Below are 20936 nucleotides of genomic sequence, written 5' to 3'. Positions count from 1 at the left end.
TAAGCTGCCTATGCATGCATAAGTAGTTTTTAATATCTGTAGCTACAATTCTTAAAATAATTTTTCTGGCTTGTCTTACTTTTTCATATGAACTCTAATCTTGTCTAGTTACAAAAACTTGTCACTAATGTTTTGGGGGTAAGTGTTTACTTTTAGACACTACAAGCTGGTAACTATTTAGGGAAGTGATCTATCTCAGGCCACTGTGGCCTGCTCACTCTTCACCTTTTCCTGAACAATTCAGTTTTTAAGAAAACAAAGCCATTTAACTTGGCCTTGAGGAAAATGGAAGCCCAAGCTCTATAGAAACCCTTGGAGGGAGGAATGAGAGAGCACTCATTTTGCTTCTTCTATAGCCATGCAAGAATCTGCCAAAATCTATGGCTTTTACATTGTTAAATGCAAAGTAAATTCTCAGTCCAGACAGTCCATACATCAGAATACCATGCTTCTTTGGTTTTCTTTACTCAATTCTTAGACTTTAATGTTGGGGTGTTTCAGGTTTAGTCCCTGCCATCATTATTAATTTCTCCAATCTTCAGATGTTGTTTCCTAGCTGTAAACACCATTTATACACCAACTTCCAGTTTTTGATTTTCAGCCTGCTTATCTTCCCAAACTCCAGAACTGCTCACTCTACTTCTCCTCATGGATGGCTCAAACCAAATGCCAGACCTTTCCTATTCTGGTTAATGGCAATTCCACCCTTCCAGCTGCTCCAGTCAGGCCAAGTGTCTTAAAAGCCATGTGTGATTCTTGCCTCACAACCCATACCCATTATGCTGGCAAATCTTGTTTTCTCCTTAAAATATATCCAGATATCCAACCACTTTTCACCTTCCACCCTAATTCAAGCCATCAATGACCTCTCCATTGTTCATAATAGCAACCCCTAAGTGCTCTACCTGCTTCCACCTTTGAGCTATATAGACTGCTCCTAATCAGTTATTATCACCACAACCCCCTACAATGGCCCCTTACTACATTCAAGTGTGATACTGGCCAATACTACCTGGCCTTCAGTCACCTCTTTAATCTACTACTCTTCTCCCTTGCTCTGGGTGCCCAAGTTATATCCTTCTCATTCGTAATACATATCAAACACATTACTGTCTCAGAGCATGTGTCTTTATTGTTCCCTTTATCTAAAACACTCTCCCTCAGACATCCACAGGCTTGCTCCTTCAGGTTCTTACTCAAATGAGCCTCTTCCAGACCTTCTACCTCCTAACCCCATTTGAAATTGCAAGCCTCTCCCATTATCACCACCTTCCATCTCCTGCTCTTTTTTCTCACCGGCACTTGCCACACTATTTTACTTATCTGTCTCCCTACAATAAAACTTAAGCTCCATGAGACCAGGGAACAGTGCCTACAATATAAGACTCAGGTAACTGTTAAATATGTAATATGAAAACATAGATTTCACATAAGAAACCTAAATATAAAGTTAGAAAATCATGCTATATCACAACTTACAACATACATGGCAGCACTCACTGAAGTTGGTGCTGAACATGAAAATTAGTACAAGTTAACTGAAAGGTAATTTGACTGTACCACACCAACTCCTTTGACCTGGCAATTCCACTAAGAAATCACTGCAGATGTATGCAAACATTTAAGCATGGGGACACTCACCACGACTTTATTTCTAAGAGTGAAAAATTAGAAATAACTTCTGAATGTCCAACAATAGTGAGACAATTGTGTAAATTGTTTAGCGATTACTACATAGGATGTCAATGTATATTTATTAACCACAAAATGTGGATACAGTATAACTAAAAGCCCCACAAATTCACTATATGTCCACAGAAATATATATTAACAGTAGTTGGATCACTGGGTAGTTGTAGTAAAACTCATTTAAAATTGTTACTTGCCTTTCTTAAATTGTTTAATAAAGGAAGTCCTTCAAAAAGCAACATAAAGTTTGAAAAGGAATACTTAAAATTTAAGTCATCAGAGTAAAATTGCTATAACATGCATATAAATAAATTTTATTAATGACTGGCACAAAAACCTAGTTTCCTAGTGTAACAATTCCCTGTAACATTCTTACCAATGATGTAGAAATTGCATTAAATTTTCAAATTGTGATTGACAAATTGTGTCTAACTGGAGATGTTTCTTTCTTAAACTTTCACATGAAGTTAACACTGATTCAGAGATTAAGGATTAAAAAAATGACAGAGCCTCAGCAATTCCCACAGTTCACTATACAGTACAAAGGAAATCCAAATTCAGAGCTGTGTAGTTTTCAACTGACACTTTTCCAGTCAGCCTTAAAGAATCACATGAAATGTAAACTGTTGGACTCAGATTATGAATTTACTACAAAAATGGCTGTCGGTTCAAAAATTAAGCCAGCCTTACTCATTTATCATTAAGATGGTTTAGCTGGGCACAGTGGCTCACACCTGTTATCCCAGCCCTTTGGGAGACCGAGGCAGGAGGACTGCTTGAGGCCAGGAACTCAAGACCAGGCTGGGCAATAGCAAGACCCTATCTCTGGAGGGTGGAAAAAAAAAAGCCAGGCATAGTGGTGCACGCCTGTAGTCCCAGCTATTCAGGAGGCTGAGAGAGGAGGACTGCTTGAGCCCAGGAGTCTGAGGTTGCGGTGAGCTATGATGATGCCACTGCACTCTAGCCTGGGCAGGAGAGAGATCCTGTCTCAAAAAAGTTTAATCACTTGAACTGGGGAGAAAAAAATCATCTACATATAACTGATGAGACTTTAGTTTTAGTGAAACTAAAACATTAAAGACTTACCCAAGAAAAGATTTTTGGCTTCAGGCACAATTTCTTGAAGATTCTTTGTATTAGAATCTTAAACAACAAAAGATTACGCTGATTTTAATTATCTTCTCCCATAACCTAAGTCCTAAATTCTGGTATCACAAAATTTTCTTTTGATGATGTATTTTAGAATGGCATCCAAGTTTCTTTCCTTGTCAACACAATGGAGATATCTCAAATATTTTCACATGCAGGTAACCAAGGAAAAGAAACCCAAGACTCACTTCTCTTAAAAGCTTTTGGGCTGCACTAATCTTAGGTTTTTTCTTGGTCTAGAATGCTCTAAATTTCAAAAGACAACTTGAGGGCCAGGCGCGGTGGCTCATGCCTGTAATCCTAGCACTCTGGGAGGCTGAGGTGGGAGGATTGCTCGAGGTCAGGAGCTCAAGACCAGCATGAGCAAGAGTGAGACCCCATTTCTACTAAAAAATAGAAAGAAATTAACCGGACAACTAAAAATATAAGAAATAATTAGCCAGGTATGGTGGCGCATGCCTGTATTCCCAGCTACTCGGGAGGCTGAGGCAGGAGGATCACTTGAGCCCAAGAGTTTGAGGTTGCTGTGAGCTAGGCTGACGCCATGGCACTCTAGCCCTGGGCAACAGGGCTCAAAAGAAACAAACAAACAAAAAAAGACTACTTCTGTCTCAAAAGAAAAAAAAAAAAAAAAAAAGACTACTTGACTGCTATGTACACATATTCCCTGAAATGTATTAATATATTTAATTTTAATTAGTATCATGCAACTATATTAATGGATTAAAACCTGAAGAGGAAACTACTACTTTATACATGTTAATTTCCAAAATTACAAGTCTTAATTTTTTGAAGGATAAACAGGAAGCCTTAATAGGACATACATTCATACACACTCATGCTATCTATCTTTACATCATTGTTTTATATTCACAACTTCACCATTAATTTTTTTGTAGTACCTTCCCATTCTCAAACAGCTGAACCTAGAATCAACTGTTTAAAATTTATCAATAGGAGTTAAGTTAAAATGAAGGGAAAATTGGTTTTTTACTACACTATACAAAATAAGCAAATACTGGGTTTAAAGAAAAAGTGATGTTAAACAAGAGTGTACTAATGTGTAAGCTAAGGGAAAAAAACCTCAAACAAAAAAAACAAACAAACAAGGAAAAAACCCACAAGATCCACCTGAACCCAAAATGGGGGAGGGGGAGAAAGTAAGTTCATTTCCTTTCATTAAAAATCAGAGTGCAACATCTATAGTTAAACAACTTTATTAACATAGTCAAGCAGTGATTAACATTCACATCTATTATGTCACATCATACAAATGTAAATACAAAATTACTACAGTACAATATATATTCTCTGCATGATCCAAAATATTTGGTGGCCCCAAAAAACTCTCTTTAAAATTCAGCAGCTTATCAAAAATTAAAACCGTATTCTATTTAAAATGAAGATCTGTTAGCACAGAGTTAGACTTCAAGAAATATCAATTTAGTACAGTTTGAGAAGTTGCAGGAGGATATGTTTGAAGGACACATTCTAACATAGTGTGGCAGGTACAGGAAACATCAGATTTAAAGCTTTTAAGCATAACTCATACAACCTAAGTTGTCAGCAGAAAGATCCAGTTATTTATAACTAAAGCTAACACTACTAAATTATTGCACCCAATGTTAACATATGCGTAAAACTGTTTTATAATATGAAGTGAAGTCATTTACCACGTTTAAACATCTCTTCTCACAAGATGATAATCTATTAAGTAAAATTAATTACACAGTATTGTCTAATTATTATCTCCATAAAAATCACTGAAGCTCAATTTGGTTATATATCCACAAAGGAAAACAACAAAGTATTATGAGGAAAGTACAGCGGAACCTCTTTATGAGGCTGATATGAGAAGGGGACCAACATTGCCTTATAGGCTAACCACGTTATATATAGTAAAATGATGTAAGACCTATAAAATATCTAATCCTGTATAATACCAAGCCACAGTATAGGGAATTCTATAGTGGATAAACAAAAACTGTAATATAAAAGGAAGACTACTACTGGTTTTCTAATTAGTGATATACTGCTTGGCAAAAAGATTTGGCTTGGTTTTAAAATATACGAGAGGGAAAAAAAAAAACTTCTCTCAAAATCATGCATACATTCAACTATTATGCATTTTTAAAAACACAATACATTCTGGGATACAAATCACAATAAACAGTTGCTGTAATTTAAATGTATATCTTAAAAATGTATATGTATAATAATTAGGAATAAATCTACACATAAGTAATGCCAATGGTGGAAAGATCTATTTAAGACTGAAGAAATTAGCCACAAATCACCTGGGAAGTGTACAAGTGAATAAAACTAACTTTTATGTAAAAATTTTAAAGAGGTGTTAGAAGTATTTCCATATTTAATACAGTATGAAATGCACTAAGTTGGTACACAATGCTATATTGCATGGTATTATTACCAGATAATATTAACAACACAGCTCATTATTGATCTGATTTTTGATCTAAATTATCCCAGGCCCATAACTATCTGAAGACCACAGTTTTCTTAAGGTTCCAAGGCCTACACTTCATTAACAGTACTAGTCGCAACAGTTAGTGTTTCCCCCTTTTGTATTATTTGCAAAAATAATTCAATAAGCAAAGCTGTGTGTGTTTTAAAGTACTACCAAAGGAAGGATTTAAACTGCAGTTATGCATGATACACTCTTCTCTTGGGAAGAATGTTTTTGCACCATTATCTGTTAATACATTCAATATGAATAATACAGATTAACTATATGAACCAAAAAAACCACTTTTTCCTGCCTTTTCATGGCAAAGGGCTTAAATTTAGACTAAAGGTCTACAACATAATTAGTTTAATTTTGGTATTTCTGCTATGCAGGATTTTATATGGGGGAGTAATTTTCCACTTTCCTATTTTGAGGGTTTAGAGAAAATAAGGACCAAATTTAACTCACTTTCAGGTATACCTGCACGCAAAAGTCTTGTGAGGCTGGCTTTATACCACCCCTGTCTGCTAGAATGATAGGAAAAATGAGAAAGGGAAGAGTCTCAATGAAATACATTAAAAAACAAAGAATTTAAGTATGATGACCCTTTATAAGCATATGTCACCAAAGCAAAAACGATATAGGAGTATTCACCTGAGATAAAACTGTATCTGAATACTTTATAACTGAGTAGACAAAGCATTTCAAGAGGAAAGTCAGTTGAAATTAGTTTAAAATATACATCTGATCCTATTTTACAATATATGCAATTTAAGCAATTCAGATCAATGAAAAAATTTTAACCAAAAAAAATCACAGTGTTTCATCAATACGTTAATTACAAAACGTATGCTACTTGTTTTGTTTTAAAGATGTAATGGCTTCGTTAAGTGTTCTAAAATATATTCTTCTGAAATCTAACTTGCGTAACAAAATCAAGTAGCAATAATGTAAAGCATCAGAACTGGCTCTTAAAGATTATTTACATGTTGATTATTTGGGAATAACCAACCAAAAATATTTAAAAAGTGATTTTTTTTTTTTTACACAGTATGAAGTCATTAGAGAAATTAGACAATACAAAAAGCAAAATTCTTTCTTGAATAAATGATACTTGTGGCACAAAGCTTCCTTGCTAATGGACTGTAACATGGAACTGCCAAACATGCATTTAAATTAAATATACTTTCTGTTTCCAACTTAGGTTGATCAGCAGCTTTTATTCTGTTAGAATCCTTCAAAGAGAGAAGCTCAAACAGGAAAAAGAAGGCATATATAAAACAGTAAACACTGACCTCCTGAGGTTCCTACAACATAAAAATATTCAAGTAGAAAATCTACATCACTTAGCAGCGGCTATTTCTGTAGTTGAGCACACTAACAGCATTTTAGTGTGTAAGGAGCAGATGAAGTAAGCCGTGCTTTAAGCATGCCAAGAGGCAGAAACACTGGAATGTAACAAAGACAAACTCACAATTTCATAGACATTCAGTCAACATTCACAATTACTAAGACTACACCACAAAAATTAAGTTGCTTTATATATATATATATATCCCATGATGTATTAGGTTTTATCAAGTTAAATGCTAAATCAGAGCTTACCTCAAAAGATAACTTAAATGGCTTCTGCAAATTCCTGTGCTACACTATGTATCTGAAATATAAATTAGGAAGAAACAATAAACTCAAGGGGGGAAAAATACAAAAAAAAACCCCAACCCAATCTCAGGGTGCCAGTCATATTTACTTAATTTTATTTTCTGTTTTAAAGTTAAATCTCCTTTAAATTTAAAAACATATCCTTATAGTGTTATTCATCTACCTAATTGGAAACTGATTTTTAATCAGATAGGTGATAGTATTGCTTTTAGTCAATACAAAATTGTCAATCACAGGTCCACATAACTTCACTAAAGGTTGCGTTTGTTTTACTGTGTTTAGAGAAAAATTTGACCACTTCTTTCAATTTAAAATATTACCTATTCCAGAATATTAAAATATAGGTCTTATTAAATTCTAAGAAGTATTTGAAGCACTACAGGATATCACTGTTATTTAAGAATAAAATAGCTACCCTACTCAGTTATCAAAGACTAAATAGGAACCAAATTTTGGGCTTCCAGTAAAGCAATGGTACTAGAAAGCAAAATACCACATACTCTTTAAATCCAACTTATAATTTAAAAAAAATTGGGCATTATAAAATAATTTAATTTCAGGCTCTACAGACCGAAATTTGCAAAGCCAAAGTAGAAGAAAGAAGGTAAAAGAACATGTTAAAAAAAAAAAAACACACACACACACACACACATACATACATACACACACACAAAATAACAAAAACCTTTCTGCATGCTACCATGCATTTGAAATTTTTTGAAACAGTACTTATAAATTCACACCCACACAGCTCAAACTTCAGTGCAATGGCTGTATCATTCAACACTTTTAGAGAATAGAACCATGCAAAGAGGAGCAACTGCTTATAAAAATGGTTATTCAGTATTTATTCTGCAATGCAAAGGTGACAAACTAAAATATAAAAAGGCTGTTATGGCTTAACATTTTTGTTGCAGATTAAATATGCAGCATTGAAAAATGGAAAGGCGTGGCTTCATCTCTGACCAGCAGAGTTAAAAAGAAAAATCTCTCCATTTTCCTTCATCATCATGGGATACACTGTTCAGGCAATCCAAATTAATAAAGACTTGCACTTTCATATGGACACAAGATCAAGTGTACCAGTTAGGTTTCACATTCACAGTATATAAGAAAATACACATGGAAGGAAAAGTAAAGGGTTAACTTAACAAGGATTTATTCACAGGAATACATGTAAGTAGAGAAAAATAACAGAAAAGCTAAACAAATGAAATGAAGAGGATCCAAACCAACTTTCACTCTGTAGCTTTCAACTTGTACCCTGTGTGCATATATCTAGGGCACAGAGGGCCACCAACATGCGCCAAATACAGTGTAGGAACCCTGCATTACATCCATTAACTTAAACATATCTTTAAGATCATGCTTTGAACAAAAAAAAAAAAAGAAAAAGAAAAAAGAAAAAAAAAAAGAAAGCTTAGAAGGCAATATGTTGAGTGGGAATAAACATTGAAATATAGCAATCATTTTTCAACTTCTACAATTGTCTTTATCTGCCAACTAACATTTATGCAGCCTTTTTTACAGATCTTTTACCATGTAATTTAAATTTTAGAAGTTTTGATAAAATCACTAGTAGTATATAACCATGCAGAAAGCACATCACACTGACAGCACAGAGGCAAAGATTTTGCACAGGTATATCAGCTTTCCACATTGTGCAGGTTACACACAATACAATATCAATCTTATTCCTAACAGATCCTAAAAAAGATATTTCAAGGCCTAGCTGTAAACTACAGTACTTTATATATCTATATTCTTAATAAAAATAAAATCCACAAATCTTAAAAAGGAATTTTAAATGCAGGGCTATAATGAATTGGTAAACTGCAACACAAACTGGCGCAACATAGGTAAATGAATACCAACCTCACTCTATGTGATACAAGCATGCTACTTTCCCACTAATTTAAATTACTTTCGATCACTATGAGCCAGAATGCATGCCTGAACCTTAAACTGCACTTTAAAAATAACATCTTGGCCTAGAAATTAAATCTAATGAAGTACAACCATCAAATTATATCCACTACATTAATGTTTAATGCAAAATTAAGATGTCTTCTTTAGTTTGATACGCCCCACCCCATTTATTCTTCCCTCCCTGCCCACCCCACAAAGGTAAAAGGAGTGACTCATTTGGCATTTCACAGGGTGCTTCATTGTTTAAATTTGTTTTGTTTTATTTTCAACTTTTTTGGGGGGGTACCTTAAATTGTAACTTCCAAGAACCCGCTTCTACTATGGGAAGGCAAGCTGATTTTAACTCTATTAGTTTTGTTTGTGTAGTTCTTCATCAGCATGCAAAACAAGGTCCCATCATGTGGGAAAATTTATATAAAAATCTTTAAATTAAAAAAAAAAAAAAAGCTTCTTTACTGTTTGTAACCCCCTTAGGTTTCCTTTATTGTGCACTAAGGAATTTTTCCTCTTTCTTATCTCTATGCATCATTTATATGGTTCTTGTTTTGGTACAATTCCCCATAATATTCCAGAATGTACTGTTTTGTGAGCGGACTGAACAGATTTTTTTTTTTTTGCTTCTTCACATCCAGTGCGGAGTTGTAATTGGAGACATATTTCCACCCACAAAAGCTCCAGATGTTAAAACATTTCCCAACATCGACTTAATACAGTGACGGCAACACCTCCCTCCCGCCCCTCCCAGTAGGGTTGGGATTGTACTGTATTCCCTACTGGTTTACCCTTCCCCCCTGTAAAGGGTAACATTTTCCCTGGGTGCAGAGGCTCCCTCATAGTCTCCAAGACCGAAGGACCTGTAAGAAAAAGAACAAAAGAAGCAATTTTATCTTTAACAACTGTCTTTCAAAACTGGTGGAACACAAAATTAATCAAATAATAATGCTATTTTTACCTATAAAGAAAATGAGAAATTGGACAAATTGCCTAAAATCATGCTCGTCAATTATAACCATGTTTCTTCCTTCTCCTATGGCACTGAATTGTCACCTACATCAGATATGAGAAGTGAGCCCAACCTGGGAACACACACAGAAAGGCATGCTGCACTTTGTATAGATGAAATGTGCCTTGCATGATGCTATCAGTCTAATTTTTTACCCCTTTTGCAAAATGGGACCCAATAAAAACTGATTATTTCTTATATAACAAGTTGCCTTACTTTCTTCAAAATTAAAATAGCACTTTCTTTAGGACGAGCACTTTCCTTAGTAAGAATTAAAATATCATCCTTTTCCCTAGTATTCCCAATATTAAGCAAACAAATCTAATCTACCAAAAAATAATTAATTATTTTCGGTCGTCTGATGTTGTAGCCTAGGAGGCACTATAAGTGTTTATTACCACAGTAGAGTCATTACATTCAGTAAATTAACAAAAAGTTAAATTTAATACCTGCCTTTCTCAATGTTCCTAATTAGTTATTATTCTGACCCTTTTTCATTTGGTCATTTCTATATCTCAGGTCAGTTGATTTTCCTGATAAGAACTTTTTTTTAATGCTAACACAGTTTTAATGATAAAAAGGACTTAACAAATAAGGTAAGATTACTGGGAGATTTGAACTATTACCTGAGAGTGGTCCTTTTACAACAAAACTCTACTACCCACTCACGTCAAACTTCGGACATTTATGAATGTTGATGTGAATTCACAGAGAATGATTAGTTCATCTGTGGAGAAGTACAAGCAACCCCTTTTTCTCCTGCCTCCGAAACAAGGAAGAGGAGTACAAAAAGGCAGGAATAAAAGGAATGGATCCATATTATGTCTAATTAGAAAACTGAGAATTTATTTCATATCTTGTCTTAAAACAGTTCATAACTGGTGATGGGAACCAGAGGTAATAAGTCTCAGAGTACTACTAGTAGGCTCACTATTGAATCTCTGAAGTTAAAAGTCATTCTTACTTACTGCATTCTCATAATTTAACATAAACTGAATCCAGCACTTTTCTAAAATGCCAAAGCCATAAAACAGCTCCGAGGACTCGAGATCAACGTGGGACAACACATGGGACAAAGGGCTCTGAGACATTCCAGAGGCTGCAAGCCCACATTTACTGCCTTCTAGGTTAGATAACTTGGATGGTGAAGTCTTTCCAGGTTTAAAATCTAGCTCAGAGTAAATAAGCAAGCAAACAAAAACTCCAATGTAAAGTACAATTCAATTTGGTGTACACCTTTCGTATACACATTCAGCACGTCCTCTGGCTTCCAGTCAAATATGTTTCAATTTATGTTCAAAACCTAAAGAAGAATGTCAAAACCTTGGTTTACTGTACTTCCTGTGTTCCTAACATTTACTGAGCCAACTTAGTGTGCCACACAATATATAAAAGTTCTGGCATCATACATAGTATTCCCTTTTTTCTTTTCTTTTCTTTTTTTTTTTTGACATGGAGTTTCACTAAGTGGCTGATCTTGAACTTCTCTGCTCAGGTGACCCTCCCTCCTCAGCCTCCCAAGTAGTTAGGACTATAGGCGTGCAATCACCGTATCTGGCTCACATACAGTATGGTATTTAATTGTCAACATAACTCCATGAGGAAACCGAAGCTAAGAGATCAGAATTGTTAGTCCCATTTAAGTAAAGAAAACCTCAAAGAGCCAGAGTCCAAATGGGCATACAGTCCTCTAACATTTTAAATCAAAACAGAATCTTTCATTAACTGTTTTAAACACAGTGCTGAGCTCAATAAAACATGTTGAAAAATAACTGAGTCAAAACCCAGCATCAATTCTACTTGTGTTTTCCTTAAAAGCTCATAATATAGAAAGTTCTTGTATCAGAGACTATAAATTCATGCTCCAAAGTGGAGCCATTCATTTTATTTTGGCTTGTTGGTTCTTTAAAAAAAAAATTCCCTAGCCTTCACTTAGGTGATTTTAAATTTAAACTTCAATATAGCATAATAATGAGACTAGTTTTTATTCAAGCCCTAGAGAAAACAAATAGCTTTTTATTCTATTCAGTAGTCTTGAGATTACAGTCCTAACCAAATTTTCTTCATTTAGAAATTTCCAAACTTCTTATAACTTACCCCTAATTTTGGGACTGCAGCTTAAGTGTATTAGATTAAACACCATAAAAAGCTGCAAGACGCTCTTTTAAGGGAAGAGGAAACTGGTCAGAGAAACGCCTCCAATTTTCATCCCCAACTTGATTTTTAAATCCATGAAGGATCTGCAAAGAGTGAAAAACCATTAATTTATTAACAACGAAAGAGAAGACCTCAGATCTGCACAGCTTCTGAAGTCCAACACTATTGATTTTATTATTTCAAACTTTATCCATTTTAAGTAGTTATTCTCAATCTTTATTGGATTCTACACCATTCCATGACTCGCCTAAAAGTACCTCATAACACATGCTTTTTTAGGATTCAGCAAGTGTCCTAGAAACAGATGTACTCTAAGCAATCTCTGATATCGTATCAATGAAAAATAAAGTACAGAATTCATCCAAAGAATAAAGTTTTTGTCATATTATGTCATTTTAAACTGGAAATACACAAGCTTTGGGTTTCTAGTTTCAATTGTAGTTCGCTAATTTTAATATTAGGTAGTTCTAATGTGCAATTGTATTTTATTTTTTACTGTTACAGCTGAGTGCTGACAGGAGTTAACCACAAGGGGGCACTAACAAAACAAAGAACTATATCAGCTTAATCCCTGTGGAAGCCACTTAGATTTACATTCTGCTCAACAGTTTCAGATTACAGTCCAATTCAAATCTCAGTTATCCACCTTGAAAAACATACACTATTTTCCATGAGTGAAACAATGGGATCACATGAATTAGTGGCACTACTGGGAAAATATTTTCAAAGTGCATGCTCTATCAGTAGAGTCACTGCTATATCTTAAGAATAAGTTAACTTTGTTAAAAAGAAAAAAGGTTATATATAATCTTCAATACTGATTTGAAGAGCCTAAATTTCACATGGAATGTAAAAATAATTTAAACTTTTCAACTACGACTGTAATAGTCCTAGGATAACACATCATAAAGATTTATTAGTTACCTTACAGAACATGTCTCTGAGATCATCTTTTGGGTTAATCCATGATGCAACTGCATCACAAAAAAATATAAAATCCTGTAACAAGAAATACATCTTAGATTGATAGTTTGTCAAACTCAGCAAAAGATATATGTAAATCTCAGAATTTGTGCCACAATAGAATCCCAACTAAAAAAAGGAAAACATTTAAAATCGATCATGATATAAGGAATTTGAAGTGATTACTTAATGGTTGTCCCTATTAGTCCACCATTAAAAAACCTCTAACTCATTCAGTTTATATTGGAATCTAATGCCCTGTTGTAGTTTATCTCTCACATATCAAAACAACTGCCATCCAGTAAATGTTTAGCATCAGAATGGACTGAAATCATTAAAATCAACACCAATAAAAAGACCTCTTCATTTATTGGATGAAGAAAAATATAAATTCAAAAACCTTACTGGCCTGACTGGCCCAGAAATAACTTAAAGTTAGTTAAATATATATCAAATAAGCTTGATCTGAAATACAGAAATTAACAGAACTAAATTTCAAGACCCACCTTCAGATACAAACTTAAGCGAAATGCCCAAAAGTCGGAAGAAAAACTAATTATGCAATTACAAACACCCAACCCAAATAAGAACAAAGAACCCAACTCTCAATTACTTAAGATAATAAGGTTATCCGGACAAGAATAAGGTGACAATATGCTTTACATGTTCCATAAAAACATTTTCTCAATCTTGACTCCTGTACTGAAACATTGACAGTTCAACACGCAACATTCAACATACTGATGTTCTGACATGTCAAATACTGTAAATTTTACTATTAAATTCAGAGAACTTCACTAATTTTAAAAAATTTACTAATATTAAAGTATGTGTATAAAACATTTATTTAAGCAAATAAAATGTGCTTAAAGTTCATGGTTTATTCAAATTATGATTCCTGGCTGGGCACGGTGGCTCACACCTGTAATCCTAGCATTTTGGGAGGCCAAGGTGGGAGGATCACTTGAGGCCAGGAGTTTGAGACCAGTCCAGGCAACATGGTAAGATCCTGTCTCTACAGGAAGGAAAAAAAAAAAAAAAAAAAAAAAAAGGCTGGGCATGGTAGCCTCCACCTGTAGTCCTAGCTACAGGGGAGGCTGAGGCAAGGAGGATTGCTTCAGTCCAGGAGTTCAAGGCTACAGTGAGCTATGATGGTGCCACTCCACCCCAGCCTAGGGACCAGAGTGAGACCTTTTCTCTAAAAACAAAACAAAAAAAAGATTCCTCAGATCTTCCAGATATCAAAGTCTCATGTTAAAAATTTAAATACATATACCTAGAATGTGTGATTAAAAGATTTAAAAGATAAAACTTCTGACATTTTCTTTTAGCCACATCCAAATAAAGCATGTGAATAAAAGTTAAAAAATAGAAATTTCTACCAATTCAAAGTTGGCAGTGAGTTTGCCATCACATTATATGTCACTTTTATTGTCTTAAAATGTTAATTCAAAAAGAAAAAAAAAAACAATAAAATCCTGATGGGAAGATGCTTTTTAAAAATATAGTACATATCATATCAGATACCCCTAGAACACATTTGATATGACACTTAAGTTCCTAAATATTGAAAAAACAGAACCTTAATTCTAGGACGTTATTTTGCAACTATGGATCTTCTCTCAAGGTAGTATTGGCTTGTTCTAATAGTAAGTTATTAACATTTTCTGAATGTGAAATTAGTTAAGATTTTTCTAGTTCTAATTTGTATGTTTTCATCCAGATGAACTTGAATTTTATAAGCTGATAATTCATGTTTCTAAAACTTAGTTGACAAAAACCTTAATACAAGATAGGAAATATCAAAAAGTCTCTATTTAAAATGTTCAACCTTCCTCTTGCAAGTGAAAGGTTTTTATTTTCTTGAAAATAAAGGTGAGAAAGTTATTGCCGTAAAAGCATTTCTTTGTAACTTTATCCCTAAAACGTGCATCCCTAGACCCCAAAATATAGTTTTGCACTCCCCTCTCCAACCCTAACCTTTTAGTTGGATCAGGGACTTTGACCGGAATCATGTTTAACACTATTGCCAAATAATTCAATGGCTGATTCATATTTTATTTTATTCATTATTTCTAAGTTTGATTCTATGTAACAGAGAGACAGTATCCTACACTATTTGGTTACTCGTTTAAGTGTAGATATCCTCAAACTCAGCAAATTGACATCCAGGGATGGGTATGGACACAGTAAATAAATGAGGTCTGAAATGTGGATGAAAGAATCCTTGGCTTAATTCAAGAAGAGATTATATAAAACCTTACTCTCCCAATCTATTACTATTTTATTTCATGTCAAGAAAGATTTAGGAAATAAAAAAAGGCATCATTTTAAGATATTAAGAAATACACATTGTAAATGTTTAATTAGCTTAATACTTTTGAAGGAATAAAGTTTTTTATAATTAAGTCTTAAGATATTTCACCCTTTAAAATTTTATTATTCAGAACATTAAAAGTTCTACAAATCCTTGTGAACATCTTACTTGGATTACGCCACTGGGATTCACACTGATCATGGTACAAATCCCACGGAATGCGGAATCCTTTTCCTCATTGTCTCTTATGTTTCTCAGAGAGGTGCACCTATTGAATTATAGAATTGAGTTTAGCATTTAAGAAAGAAGCAGGCTCAATTACAATACTAATGGACAGTATTTAATGGAATAAGCACCACAATATAGATAATGATTATATTAAAAGAGTTTTTAGAAAGCTTAAGTTTCAGTTTTCTCATACTTCCTGTATGTTGGGCCCTTTTAATCTCAATATAGAAGAAATGGTGAAATTCATTTTCTTAATAAACTGCATCTATAAAATGGACAACTGATTTGACTCTCCCATTTAAACTATTAAGCCTGAGCCAAGAAGAGTAAGTTACCAAATTAACTTTTAAAATTGTATTATTATGACTTGTATTCCATTAAACACTACTAAAAATGATGTCAATTGAAAGAAGCAGAACATAGGATATACTGCCACAATATAAACTATCACTATACGACTTATGGTATAGATGTTTAACTTCTACATTAACAAGCAAATAAGATTTTTATACATAACAAATTTAAACATGTATTTCTTAATGCAATCCAAGTTTCCAAATTAATTCTAAAAATGAAACGTAATGCAAAAACCTAAATTTATAGAATTTGCATGCATTTTAATTTTTCTGGTGGATATTTAAATGCTTTTTATGTATAATCAAGCTTTTTAACACAGCAAGCATGTGACAATCTTATCCCATGCATCAATTAGTCGTTAGCCACAACATAAAATAAATATACATGACGATGCTATTGAAAAACCTCACAAACCTGATAGGACAAGATTAGTCACATGGTTGGCAATGATTAAGGATTGTGATTTTTGTAACCAACTGAAAATATATCTAAAAGTGAGATAGAGAGAGAAAGAAAGAGTGAAGAAAAATGAATTAAAAAAAAAAGATTGAATAATACACACCAGGGTCTTATAAACTGCTGTAGCATGGGGGCCACCTCTTGAGGACAAACGTAACCAAGACGACCAATTGTTATTGCTAAGGTAACGCAATCACGGTTATACACCACCAAACGCCAACCAAGACATGAGCAAATGAGGGGGAAGGAGAAAAAATAAAGAAAAAACAACAAATAACTCAGAAACAGAAACCAACAGAATTTGTGTATGATAATAAACATAAGATTTCACCAGTGCTGTTTATTACCACCCCCTAAATAAGGGGCAGCAACATATATGGCATACTCTTGGAAAAAGAAAAACAAAAGGAATTAAAAAAACTCTAAAGATTGAGAGAACACCAAAAACCATGATAAACTGCTTTTCTTGATCAATCAAGTGTCAAGATATCATTCTGTTAATAAGATGAGCAATTAAATGGATGGATTTAGAGAATCTCCATTCAAAAGCCAGTCAAAATTTTGGAATTTAATAATGAAATCTATATTTTTTTCCCCAAGAAATAGCAATAACTGTGATTACATTTCTGAATTGTCTACTCAAACACATTTCTCTATAACTAAAGGAGTTAAAATTTCTCATTTCCCTACATCTTTTTTTATAAGATTTCAAAGATTTCCAGTCTTTGAAAATTAGAAAATCTAATCCAAATTTTGGTAGTGTTTTCTTTTTTTTTTTTTTTTTGCGGGGGTGGTGGTTAACATTTCCCAAACAAATTAGTGGACGTTTGTTGCTTGATTATCAAAATCAGTTGTCAGATTTTAAGTGGCACGTTACCCACTGAATGAATCGGAAAATTGCTATGCTATGAAGTAAAATTGCATTACAAAAAAACCTCTGATTAACAGTCCACTTGCTTCAGAGTATACTTGACATAAAATTCTAATAAAGGAAATTTACATAGTCCACTGCACTGACATGTGATATGTGGACCATAGGAAAAAATATTCTGGCTTTGCTATAGAAGGCATAGCACAAAATAGATGATATAGCACATTATACTGATTACACACTAATTTTATTTTTTAAAATTCTGAAGTAGTGGGCATACCCATTCACCATCAAAATTCATGAAGTTCTTAAGTTTACAAAGAGCTAAAACAAGTACAACTCAGAATTGCATTCTGCAATTCAAAGGTACATACATATAAATACATTTATACACAACGGGAAAAAATACAAACAGAAAACAAACCATGAGGTGCTTTAATGGTGTTCTCTCAAAAACTTACAGGTTAACCTTTCATAAAAAAAGGGTTGGGGGTAAAGAAAAATGTTTAAGGATTACTTGAAGCAAACTACACAGATAATACTAAAATCCAGCAGATTCATATGAAGCAAGAGAAAGAAAACCTAAGTTCAAAAGACACAAACTATGCAACATTCTCATTAAACAGGCAAGTATGAACAATCCAATGAAACATGCGGTAAAGCAGATGATGGTCCATTGAAAAAGTTCAGTGTAGGATATACTAATTGGAAAAACAGCAAATAACATCATATTAAAGAATTGGCTTTATGAAATATTGATAATTAAAAGTTGATAAAACGTAGACATTAGCTATAGACAACGATTTTATTAATTAAAAAAAACCCCATTCTTTTGGGTAAGAAAGAAAATCATACTTTATGCAGACACTTGTGATAAGAGTAATCTAATGAATCCCAAGTGTGCTTCTCAATATTAATGCATTCCATCAACTTGTAGGGCATTACCAACTATTTTATTATTTATTTAGAATATAATCATATGTAGACTATAATCTTATAAATAAATAAAGCCAATTTGTTAAAAGGAACTACATCATCAGATGATATCCCACAAGAAACTTTAATATACATTACACTCAACATTTATTTGCAGTTATGCATTCACATTTAAAAATAAATAGGAGTTTCTTTAGGTTTAACAATAATTTTATAATGGCAAGTCTTTCAAATCTGAATGTCATGTATAGGTACTGCATTGTGAAGAGATAAAAACCTGAAAAGATTTCATAACCATCCTACACATAGGTTTTTGTACTTTTCAGCAAGAAAATCTAATTCACTTTGTGAAATAAACAGTACCCATACAGCCAAACAGCCAGATAATTGTTTCATAAAATTAAAAGATTTCCTTCCATACCAATAAACTTTATCAATTTTAATCATATTAGGATAAAATAAGCTTTCTATAATTTAAAAATACCAAATTAAAATGCCTTTGAAAAGGAACTTTCTTAGTGGGAAAACCTTATTTTAATCTTTGTCTAGTATTCTGTTAAGACCCTCATTTACTATGAATAAATTACTGGAATTATCTTAGTATATAAAGAAAGGGATATGCCTGAATGCAAACAAAATTTAATTCTTTCAGCATCATTAGCAACAATCAGGGAGGGTGAAAAGAAAAGAACCCAATCACCTCCAAAAGTGTTCTATAGTATGGAAGGTATTCTTTAATATAAACATGCTCTCTATAAATGCAAAAGAGAAACAAGCCTAATTAAAAATTCCATAAGGTACTGCTTAAGTTCCCAATTTGAAGAAAATATATGATGAAATACAAAATACATATACCATTGTTAATCAATTAGCTACTAAATTGCAATCTATTTTTGACCACATTTTTAAAGATTAAAAAAAAAATAAATCTTAATTTCCCAGCTCCCGGGTTACTCTCTGAGTTAATTTAAAAGCAAAATTCATATAGTTCGATAGTTCTCTTAGCTGGGATCCATTTTAGGAAGTATTAAAACACTGAAATAGGGGAGAAAAGTATTTTTCCAAAGTTACTGAAAACTGGTTATGGAATGTAGCTAAAACAGTACATTTCATTATTGAGAATCCAAAATAGCTGCTAGATAAATAATAAGCGGGGTTTTAAAAGCTAGCTTTGCTTTGGTTTCTCTACGCATCTTAATTTAAAATTAAAAGGCAATTAATTTTCTCTTCACTGAAACAGTTCAGTCATATGGTACCTGTATTCTCTAACAACGTCTTTGGTGTGTTGGGTCTGTTAATGATTTCTACAAGCTGGTGCAACACCATAGGAATATAAGGCTGCATCTCTATACCTAGATCATCCCAAAAAGAAAAAAACAAAAAAGAAAAAATTGAATGTTAAAATATCAATATAAAATATTTTGCTTCCCTTAATAACTGTGACATGTCATATATAGACAAAAATCATTTACATAAAAAAGCAGTTATGAAAATATCAAGGCACCTGAAAACACATACTTTTAAAGGGAAAAAAAATCTTACCCATTTGAATGGAGATTTCTCCAATTGCCCATGTGGCATTGTTGCAGACTGAAATGAACTCTGGATTTAGGTTTGTTCCCAATATTGGCATGAAATCAGCTAGAAAAAGAAAATTTTAAACTATGTAACTTCTCAATAGCAGTGTTTTATACTTTAAAGGAAATCTACTAGGTAGAAACTGAGGGAGAGACTATCTGGCCATTGAACTTTCATGATGTAGAAAGAAAAGTTCTGGTATATTTTATGCATCACTCAAAAGAGTTGGTAAGAATAATCTTCTCATCAGATTAAGAAAATTCAAATTTAAAGTAGAGAAAACATGATAAAACGGAATTTTTTTCAAAGCTAATTTCTCACACATAGAATTTTTTTTTTTTAAACAAATGATTTTGGCTTTTAAAGCAACTTTCACCCTAGTGCTCAGATTGTGGTCTCTAAGTATCATTTTCCACTAAAAGGAATGAGAAGACTCAGAAAATGCCTCATTACAAACTAGGGCAGGAAATGTGCAAACAAACCTGGACTATACTGTCATAACGGAAAGGACTCAGGAGCCAACTTAAGTTCCCACTTCCAGCAGTACAACTTGAGCATCATGAGCTCAATATTGCCAGTCAAAAAACAAACAAACAAAAAAACTAAACTGAAACAAATTGGTAAATAAAACGAAAAAAAAAATCAAGTAATTATCTTGCCTCTCCTACATGATTTATACCTCAGGGTTACAATTTATTGATATGGGAAAATGTCTCCTTATATAAATGTTCTTACTATTAAATGAAGAGTCAAAGTACCATAATTTTTAATTCCTAATACATCAGTAGATCTAAGCCAGGGTTTCTCAATCTCAGCAATATTGAGAGTTTGGGCCAAATCATTCTTTGCTATGGGGGAAGAGGAGCTGTCCCCTGCATCATAAGATGTTTAGCAACATCTTTTGCGTCTGTCCACTAAGGTAACGGTAGCACCTCCCCAGTGTTAAAATGTCTCCAGACCATTGGCAAATGTTCACTGGAGGGCAAAACTGTCCTCAGTTGAGAACCACTAATCTAGATAACAATCACCATGGTTGATAACATAAAAAATAAGAGACAACTAGATGCCATGTACCTCCTTAAAAGTACACACCACTTTTAAAGTCTTAAAAACATCCTGAATCTCATTAAACTTCAGTATGGAAGGTATTCTTTAATATAAACATGCTCTC

General features: G+C 33.3%; 1 protein-coding gene across 1 annotated transcript in view; it reads right to left on the bottom strand.

Annotated features, from left to right (window-relative positions):
- Positions 1 to 7645: 7645 nt before the first annotated feature.
- The window catches only part of TNPO1 (transportin 1), an 87277-nt gene continuing 73986 nt past the window's right edge, over positions 7646 to 20936 (bottom strand). The window contains exons 19-25 of the mRNA XM_069492121.1: positions 19730 to 19828; positions 19444 to 19539; positions 16484 to 16559; positions 15505 to 15604; positions 12981 to 13055; positions 11997 to 12139; positions 7646 to 9750 (exon numbers count right to left, since the gene is read on the bottom strand). Coding sequence (XP_069348222.1) covers positions 12032 to 12139; positions 12981 to 13055; positions 15505 to 15604; positions 16484 to 16559; positions 19444 to 19539; positions 19730 to 19828 — 554 coding nt within the window. The 3' untranslated portion in view covers positions 7646 to 9750; positions 11997 to 12031. The remainder of the gene's footprint in view (positions 9751 to 11996; positions 12140 to 12980; positions 13056 to 15504; positions 15605 to 16483; positions 16560 to 19443; positions 19540 to 19729; positions 19829 to 20936) is intronic.

This window comes from Eulemur rufifrons, chromosome 17 (genome assembly GCF_041146395.1).
Source record: "Eulemur rufifrons isolate Redbay chromosome 17, OSU_ERuf_1, whole genome shotgun sequence".
Taxonomy (NCBI): domain Eukaryota; kingdom Metazoa; phylum Chordata; class Mammalia; order Primates; family Lemuridae; genus Eulemur; species Eulemur rufifrons.
The sequence above is the reverse complement of the archived record's forward strand: the minus strand, read 5'-3'. Positions and strand labels throughout refer to the sequence as shown.